The 9,562-nt window shown below is 45.3% G+C and overlaps 1 protein-coding gene across 1 annotated transcript; it reads left to right on the top strand.

Annotated features, from left to right (window-relative positions):
- The first annotated feature begins 1,122 nt into the window (after positions 1–1,122).
- LOC120673659 (probable sodium/metabolite cotransporter BASS2, chloroplastic) lies at positions 1,123–7,834 on the top strand. Its single transcript, XM_039954609.1, has 13 exons — positions 1,123–1,382; positions 1,476–1,590; positions 3,082–3,250; positions 3,371–3,412; positions 3,506–3,619; positions 3,718–3,780; positions 4,728–4,855; positions 5,820–5,901; positions 5,981–6,032; positions 6,133–6,230; positions 6,615–6,776; positions 7,299–7,388; positions 7,524–7,834. Exons 1-13 carry the CDS (start codon positions 1,298–1,300, stop codon positions 7,599–7,601), a joined length of 1,278 nt encoding a protein of 425 aa, XP_039810543.1. The 5' UTR covers positions 1,123–1,297; the 3' UTR covers positions 7,602–7,834.
- Positions 7,835–9,562: the final 1,728 nt, after the last annotated feature.

The raw sequence follows: 9,562 nt of genomic DNA, 5'->3' as shown, positions 1-9,562 counted from the left end.
TCATTTACGCGAGACCACCAGAAACACAACGTTTCTGGACAAACTCTAACCTAACTTGCGGACTGTCCGGCCCTCTTTGGCGGACCGTCCGCAGTTCACTTTTGCAGACCCGTCAGAGCCAACGACGTCTCTAGACCCACCCTAATCTTTCTGGCGGACTGTCCGACCCCTCCCTGGGCGGACCGTCCGCGGTTTGCCTCTTTGACACCATGCGACAGGCGGCAGCAGGTGCGACGACAGCGGCGGCGGGCGTTCACCGGCGCCGGCGGCGCACAACAGAAGGGGAAAAAGGCCGGGGAGCATAAGTAACTCACCAGGAATCCATTCTTGCGATCGGTTCGGGTGGAGGATGACCGGAGAAGCGGATCGACGGTGGAGCAAAGCTTCAAGCAGTCTCTAATGGTGACCGGCGGCGGCGGGGGCGATTCCGGTCGGGAGGAGCTGGGCTAGGGGTTGGGGAAGGTGGAGGAGGTGCTAGGGAAGATGCTCGCACAAGGAATCGAGGTATGGTGGCCGGAGGAGGGAGATCGGAGGAAGGGGGCGACGGCGGAGCGAGCGCCGCTCGTCTCTTATCGATGGGGGAAGGAGGAAGGGGGAGATGACGACCGGGCCCATAACCAGATAAATATCTGGGCGTTACTTTGGCGGACCGTCCGCGGCTCCCTAGCGGACCGTCTGCAGTTTCGTGGGTGTTACATTATGCACGGCCAAACCATCCCGATCGGACAGCCGCGAGAAGAGACGATGTGGCGAGGATTAGGGGAGCGATAGGAGCCCCAAATTTCAGTTGGAACGATGGGGCTGCGAGAGCGCAGACAAATCTCCGCCGGGTAGCGGACAATTGTATTTAACGCAGCGGGCCACGCCCGTGTCCAGAAGGCACAAGCCAAAAGCCTCGGCGAGTGGCGACGGCCAGGCAAGTCTTGAAAATCTCGGGTCCGTCCGATAATATTCACATCGAGAAAAAGATAATATTCGCATGGACCTGAGCTCACCAGTCACCACCGGGCCAAACCCAAGGCACAGCGCACACGCCCCCGGCTGCGGGCCACGGGTGTCATCGAGCTGGGAGGGAGGAGGCGCGGTGGACTGGGGGAAGCAAGGACCTGATCCACCCCGATGTGTGGCTCTCGCGGCACCCCCACGATTCCCGTCGTCCACACCCTCGACGACGGCACCACCACTACTACATCATCTCTGCTCACTCCCCCGTCGGCTCTTAAACCCTCCTTCCCCCGGGTCGCTCCCACTTCCACGGGCTCCGAAACTCCCGCGCCGCATCTCGTCGTCCTCCCGCATGGCGGCGCCGTCCGCCACCAGCCCCATGGCCTCCGTCTCCCGGGTCCTCCGCCCGCGGCCCGCCTGCCCGGCTCCCCGTCTAGGTCCGCGCGCGCCGGTGCCTGCCTGAATCGGTTCCCCCCTTCTCGTTTGCTTGAGGTGGCTTCGATGACCTTTGGGTGCGCTTCTCCGTGCAGGGCGCGGGTTGGGAATCGCGTGCTCGTTGCCGAGTCATGGGGGAAGGAGCGAGACGCGCGGGTTGGGATTGCCCGTCGCGTCTGCACTATCTGCTACTGCCGCTCCGGTTCTGAGGTATGCGCGTGTGGGAATTGCTTCGGTTCAGGGGAATGGATTGGCCAGCTGTGAAGATCGAGGCTTGATTTTGTCAACACAAATGTGGTTTTTGGGCGTTGACCTGTCCATTTTTTGCGCGAGTTAGAAGCAGAGTCCTGGACACCTTCATCTCGTTGTCAAGAGAGAACTCTGTAGTGCCCTTCACGAGTTCTCAACATGAAAAGTGACTAGTAGGTACTGTTGGATGTAGCTTAGGGGGGCTGTTTTGTTGCTGGCCGCAGATAGCAACGCCCAAGCTGCGGCGGCGCCTGACCTGCCGCACGCTGTGGCGAGAAAAACAACAGGAAAACTGCTAGCAACCTGTAGCACGCCAAAAGCTAAGGGCCAACCAAACAGCACCGAAAAGGCTTGGTAAATGGTAGCACGGAACCAAACACCCCATAGGTTTCGCTGTCCCACTAGGTCGCATCGGCTCAGGACCACTATGTGTTTTTCCCAGTGAAATCTGTATAGTTTAGAGAATTACATATGGATGGCGAACAAAAAAATACTTAGAAATATGTAGTCAAGCGGTGAAATGAATGAGCTTTATGTTACCTCTTCAAACGGGTTCTGCTGCATCTTTTGGATATAGAGCACATACTGTGTAGTAGTGCCTACTGAAATTTTGTCAAATTTCGCTCTGAAAATTATCTTTCTTGTAATTTGTCATATCGGTCAAAAGTTATCACTCTGCCATTATAAGTTGGTCCAGCAAGACGAACTCATCAATAGAGTTACTTTGTCTACTTGTGTAGTCATGTGATTGGCTAGACTTCATTGTATGCTCTGTATATAGCTTTGCACCTGCGCCTTTCACCAGTGAGCTTTGATTTTGATAAACTTGACTTGAACACATAGTGAAACACATGTCAACAAGTTTGTTACTTATTAACTTTTAAGGCTTCTTAATTAAATCTTTGCACCTCAAGGTAGAAGATGATAAGTGACTTTATAAGGACCTCAAACAGCTTTTCGCAAAAAAAAAGGACCTCAAACAGCTGTCATACTCTATCCTTTGGGCGAGCCAAAGTCCTGTAATCTCTTCTCCATTTATATTCTCCTCTTCCTCTCAATCTCTGCATCCTTTGATATCTTTCCTGCTGTTATGTGCTATGACATTTCCATTATTTAGTTTTTCCTTCATCACCCACTAATGTCAGTTGTTTTCATATTTGATATCATGGTAACACAACACCAAAAGCATCCTTATTGGTTATTATCTTTTCCTACAAATTATCTTTTGCACTTTAACTTTTGTCGGTCTCTTGGTTTTACTTCCAAGACTTGTGGATAGTGATTTCCTCTAAGAGTGTTAACTTCCCCGAAATAATCCTTCATCATGTGAACCAGCTAAACTGCTCTTTTGGATGTTGTTTGATAGTTTCATTACTGCTCAACTGGGCTATTGGGATAATTGTTGTTATGCATGTCTGGAGTTTAATTTGTCCAATCTTTTTTTATCACCAGGAGCCGCCAAATTTTGTGCAAGGCTGAAGCTAATGTATCCAGTAATCTTCCGGAGAGCTTGCCTGTGGCAGTTAAGTATGAAAAAACTATCGAGCTGGAGAGCCCGCCTGCCGAACTTAGCCAGTATGAAAAAATTGTCGAGCTGCTTACCACTCTTTTCCCTGTCTGGGTATGTTGTACGAAAGTATATGAAGGTTTTGTTTTCTTTTGACAACTAATGTACAGTTATATATAGTGGATATGGTACAGATGTTTGTAAATCTACTAATACAGAGATAACCCGTGACAGGTTATGCTAGGAACTGTTATTGGCATCTACAAGCCAGCTATGGTAACATTTCTCCCATTTTCATTTGCCATTACTGCCTGGAATGAACAATCAACACCTTACCATTTTGTTGGGGTTTCATTGGACAATCTGCAGGTTACCTGGTTGTCGACCGATCTTTTCACTGTTTTGTTAGGATTCCTAATGCTCTCCATGGGATTAACATTGACATTTGAAGATTTTAGGAGATGCTTGAGGAACCCATGGACAGTATGTTTCTGCATTTTAGTAATATTTGTCTTCTATATACAACTTCGAAGTAATATATAGTTTATTATCTATGTTCTAATGGAATTGCTTCTTTGCAGGTTGGTGTGGGATTTCTTGCACAGTATTTGATCAAACCTTTGCTAGGATTAGCTATTGCCTCGGTAACTCTAATATAGCAAAAAAAAATTACATAAATTTTATTTACATTTCCAATGTTTTGTCATGAACTAGTATGGAGTTTTGCTGATTTTAGGTTACTAAAGTGTTGTGGTGGATACAATATATTCTGTTGCATTGTTTTTTGAGTCTTGGGTATATTTTTGTACTGTTTGGTTAAATCTTGGTTATGGTATAAATTTTAATCATTGTGTGTGCAGCTCGCCTGCTGGAAGCCTGAAATAAAGGATCACTCCTTATAATGTGTTTTATTTCCCTTCACTTTTTACTTAGAAGCACTTTTATTGCTGGATAGAGCTTACATCTGTCAACAGTGAGTGTAGAAACTATGATCATGTTTCTATCTGGGAAAATAATATCTGGCAATAATTGTTATTTCCAGTCCAATCAATCACAATCTGTTGTACCTTTGGTTTGGATTGCTGTTATGCTGGACTTTGTTTATGTGATATACAAGCTTATTCGTGAATTTAATATAGACTTAGGTAAGATTAAACAAAAAAGTGTGAAAAGATGTGGCTCAAACTTGCTTGCCAGCAAATTTGGCAGATACGAATGCGGCCCAGTTTCTTTACTTCTTTCGTTACCCCCCTAATCTTCTATATTTCCTTGTGAGGTGGTTGTACTGTCCCATTTATCATGGTATCTTGAGTGAACAATGTTAGTCCATGTCTACCACGATTTACAATAGCTGGTTGATTCTAAAATATAGTCTATCTATTTAATTGTGTGCATTAAGATGAGATGTCCATATACTATTTTGGAGGTAATCTACTTTTGTTTATTCATTGCTAAAACCATTTGAAAATAGAATTTCAATGTTTATTTTTTTATTTTGGTATATAGAATTTCTTCTACAGCATGAAATTTGAAGCATGTCATTTTAATTCATGCATTTATAAGCACATAATTTAGGTGCCTTATATTGCAGACCTTGAACTTATCTGCTCCTCTTGCAACCGGCCTTATTTTGGTCTCATGTTGCCCTGGTGGACAAGCATCAAATGTTGCAACTTACATATCAAAGGGGAATGTTGCGCTTTCAGTTCTTATGACCACGTAAGCTTGATGTCTTGCTTGTGAAAATAAAATATATTGATTTGGACACTGCATACCTGCTCTCAGTTACTGTCACTAGCTTTAAGATATCGAGTTCATTTGATGTCAGCTCTTTTTTGTAATACCACTTCCACAAAATTGGTGCCAACAATGTTGCGCACCTAACCAGCATCTATGGGGATTTTGTATCTTTTCTAGTACTCCTTCCGTCCCATGAAGAGTGCAATTCTAGTTTTTCTTAAGACAGATTAGTAGTAGCGTGAAAATACTCTTATGCCTACTCCTGCTAATGGGGCGGGGTTTGACGGATTTTTTGGGTGGGTTTTAATACGGGTACTATTGGATGGGTGGAAACGGGTGACACTATAAAACGGGTTGGGACGGGTTGGGTTGACGACACAGACGGGTTGGGACGGGTTGGGGCGCTATGGTAGTAGATCGGCGCGTAAGTCACATATCATCTTTTGTCGTGACTTCGGGTTAGGGCGGGTTGGGGCATTGGGCCGACGGGGTGGGTCGGGGCGGGTGGTAGTTATGGCTCTTAAAATATGGGTAGGGGCGGATTTGGGGCGAGTTCAACCCCATTAGCAGGCGTACTTATGCCCTTATTTATTGGCCACATGCAGTTAGTTTTAGTATGCAAATCAAATATAACCACTTAATTAGGCAGGTAGTTGAGATCCAATATCTAGAATTATACTCTTTGTGGGATTTTCTTCAAACGCAGGATTGCACTTTCATGGGACGGAGGGAGTATTTATCATAGCAGAAGCTGTTTGTGCACAATTCTTTTTCTGTAGAATTTGAAGAGGAGACCATTTTACAGTTGCACGTAGTATTTCTGATTTCCCCCTATTCTTTTGCTGCGTTACTTAATTTTTTATAGTTTTTTTTTGTTGCTATGTTGGTTCCTTCAGTTTACTGCTCTATTGCACTCTAACATTTCTCCCCCTGCGTGTTTTAGCTGTTCAACTATTGGTGCTATTATAATGACACCCCTCCTGACTAAACTCCTTGCGGGTCAACTAGTTCCTGTTGATGCAGCAGTAAGGACACTACAACCCTGTCCCTATTTGTTTTCTTAATCATGTCTACCTGAGGTAAAAGGATATTTTATTTGTGCAGGGATTGGCCATCAGTACTTTCCAGGTTGTTTTATTGCCGACTGTTCTTGGAGGTGCTTATAAAACTTAATGGGAGATTAATTTAATGGCTTCAGTATCTTAGAGATATTTTCTTGACAGCTGGTGTGACTATATTTTTGTCACTATATGCAGTGTTGGCGCATGAATATTTCCCCAAGTTCACTGATCGCATTATCTCCGTAACGCCTCTGATTGGTGTCCTGCTCACCACTTTGCTTTGTGCGAGTCCTGTAAGTATAACGAAGAACTTACTTGCGTAAGTTCAAGCCTCTGTAGAGCTGTTTGTTAATAATTCAAAATCAACTTTATATGTTTCATAACAAAAAGAATTTAACTATGGCTTTCTTTTGGGTCAAAAAGTTCAACTATTGTTGGGATACCCCATTTTAACCTAATCAAGCATGTGATGTTTGTACTCAGTCATTTGTGCCTAAATTTATCTCTTAACTAGTAATGTGCAATAGTTATATCCTGTTCTCTTATCTTTTTGTAAAAAATCGCATTTGGGGAAAACCCCCTTTGGCATCTAGTTTCTCCTCATAGTTATACTTTGGATAGTATGAATGAAATGCTAATTGTTTTCACTAATTCTGATTGAAATTAACTTTTGCAAGATTGGGCAAGTGGCAGATGTGTTGAAAACTCAAGGTGCTCAACTTATTATCCCTGTCGCTCTGCTACATGCTGCTGCATTTGGTATTGGTTACTTTTTATCCAGACTATGTACCTTTGGAGAATCGACTTCTAGGACCGTCTCAATTGAATGCGGCATGCAGGTAAAGATATGTTGAGGAGGTTCAATCTGTTCCTATCTAGCCATATAAATTTGTAGTACCGTTACTGTTTTAACTTTTAATGGTTCATTGGTTCTTATTTTTGTTTTTGACATTATTAGAAAATGGTGCAGTTTGATGACTTATTTTAGAGTTACTGTGCTGGTGCCAGTTTTTAATGTAGTTTTTGCTTAGACGTTAATGTTCTGTAAAATACTTGCTGTCTGATCTCTCCAGGCGTGTTATCTCTGTCTAATGCTGGTGACATTATACAGCCTCTTGATGAATCTGTTTAGTTTCCACTACTAAGTGCTTATTTAAATTAGATGGTCTTTTGCTATTGATACTCTGCTCAGTGGAATGAAGGTTCGTTGGAATCTGAACCGTCCTGGTTTTACTAGTAGTTTGGTTCGCGAATCATCAAAATATTCCTTAGCTAGATGTCTGTACAGTTCTGAAGTTCCTTCCCATGCCTAGAGCAATTTGCATTTCATGTAGTGCTTAACAATGTCACTTTTTTGGCAGAGTTCTGCGCTTGGATTTTTACTTGCCCAAAAGCACTTCACAAATCCTCTTGTTGCTGTTCCTTCTGCTGTCAGCGTTGTGGCCATGGCCGTAAGTTTCCTAGTTTCCTTCTCTTAGCCCTGTGTATATGTGCCACAGTTCTTTTGCTCTCACTACTAATATTTTACTTGCTGGCATTAAGTAAATGTGTGGTCTCAACGGTCTTCACTTTTTTGTTCGTGACAGCTTGGAGGGAGTGCTCTTGCAGTTTACTGGAGAAACATAGGGCTTCCTGCAAATGACAAGGACGACTTCAAGGAGTGAACTTAAACAAGAGAACTTATAGCTGTTACCTGGTATTGGATTTTAGAATCCGTGGTAGGGTTTTTTTTTTCTTTTCTGTTGGTTTAAGTTTTTTTTTTCCAACTGCTTAAAAAACTATTTATATCCTATTGCAGCTGAGTATTTTGAGTTGAACTGAAATGTCAAAAGAGCCCTAATTATGATATCCCTCTTAAGTTATTGGTCTAAAAAGTATCTTTTATGTTGTGTGATTATCTTTCAAATTACGTAATGTATTATGGTCTCTCATTCAAGCATATGATTTAGAAATACATACTTTGGTCCTGTTTGGATCTATCATCTTGAATCGTTAGTTGGCTTATGTCGGTACCTCTGGACTAGGGTACCCTCTCTTGCTGTGTCAAGACTCGCGTAGTTATTCGGAACTACGCCCTAAGGAGCTGAGCAGTCAGACTCCTGGGGTCCGACTCCACCTCACCGGACCAACGGTCTCGGACTCGCTTCTCGCTCAGGGACGGGTCCGGTGTCACCATGTGTCTTAGAGGTGTTGCTGTGTCTAGGCAAGAGCCTCGTAGTTATCCGTGACTACGCGCTGACGGCTTGAGCAGCCGGACCCCCGCGGTCCGAAGCCTTTCTCACCCGGTCAGCAGCCCTAGACCCATTCTTTGCTATGGAAGGGTTCGGTGACGCCGCGTGTCCCGGAGAGGGGAGCGCTGAGCCAAAACAACCGTGGGACCCGGACCTCCCACCGGGTCCCGGACCCCATACACTATCCGGACCCCTCAGCGGGGAGGGAGCAGACACCTCGCCTGGGGCAGGTCCGGAGCCGCCACGTGTCCGCAGGCGCATGCACGCACACGACCGCGAAGCATTCACAGGAAGATTCGCCCATCTACCGCATTCAATACGGGAGACGTAAGTGCGCTCTGCCATAGCAGAGCCCGAGCCGACTTTTGCCAGGCTGCACTGTTGATTGCATGTTACCAAGACGCATAGTGCAGCCGCTAGCGCCGCCCACGCCTCGCTCGTCAGTCTGCTACGCCAGTTGGATACGACAGCTCGGCTTTGCCCATCATGACGCCTATGCGGTAGACCCAACAGTCTACGCCGCAACCTACACTGCCTCAACGGGCGCCTCGCCGATGGGACAAGTGAAGACCCCCTTCGGTCAGAGAGTCTACAGTGCGATGAAGCGTATCCAGGAGAGATTCTCAACCACTGTAGCACCATTAATGTCTTTTTCGTAGTATACTATACATCCTTGTTGGGCCCACCTGTGGGGGTCCAACGCCTGTGTACGCGTCTTCTTTGCGCTATAAAAGGGAGACGCCCGTTAGAGAAGGACTCATCTGAAGGGACTGGGAGGCAGAGGATAGACTCATCCACAGACACAAAGGCAATACAACTCTCAATGGACATAGGGTATTACGCTCCGGCGGCCCGAACCACTCTAAATCCCCTAGTGTTCTTGTGTTCTTTCTTCATGAGTAGAACTGACGTATCGCTTGCGCTTCCCCGAGTAACCACCCTCTGGGATTAGGCGGGTGCACTACGCCACCCGGCTGTGGCCCTCTTCCTAGAGCCACGACAGCTTATTATGCTTAGTTTGGATCCACCCGCTAATAGTTGGTTGGATTATTGTTTGTGGATGGTAATTGTGTGTTCACTGAACTTAGCTAGGTTGAGGCAGTAATGAGAGAGATACTAATAACTAATAGAGATAAAGTGCGCGATCCCTCGCAAAAAAAAAAAACGAATAGAGATAATGAATCTAGACATAGCTAGCTAGCCTTAATCATCAACCATTAGACACTCGTGGGCCGTTCGTTTAGTTCATAGATGGCCGAGACCGCAAGTACCCTGAGTCCCTGATGCTTAAAAAAGTCATCATCCTGCCTTCATATATAGTTGAAGAGGAATACAGGTAGAAAAAGGCACGCACAGTATCAATGTTGTGGCTGTCCACCGTTTAACCCCAGCAT

The sequence above is a fragment of the Panicum virgatum genome, chromosome 5N (genome assembly GCF_016808335.1).
Source record: "Panicum virgatum strain AP13 chromosome 5N, P.virgatum_v5, whole genome shotgun sequence".
In the NCBI taxonomy this organism is placed as follows: Eukaryota; Viridiplantae; Streptophyta; class Magnoliopsida; order Poales; family Poaceae; genus Panicum; species Panicum virgatum.
The sequence above is the reverse complement of the archived record's forward strand: the minus strand, read 5'-3'. Positions and strand labels throughout refer to the sequence as shown.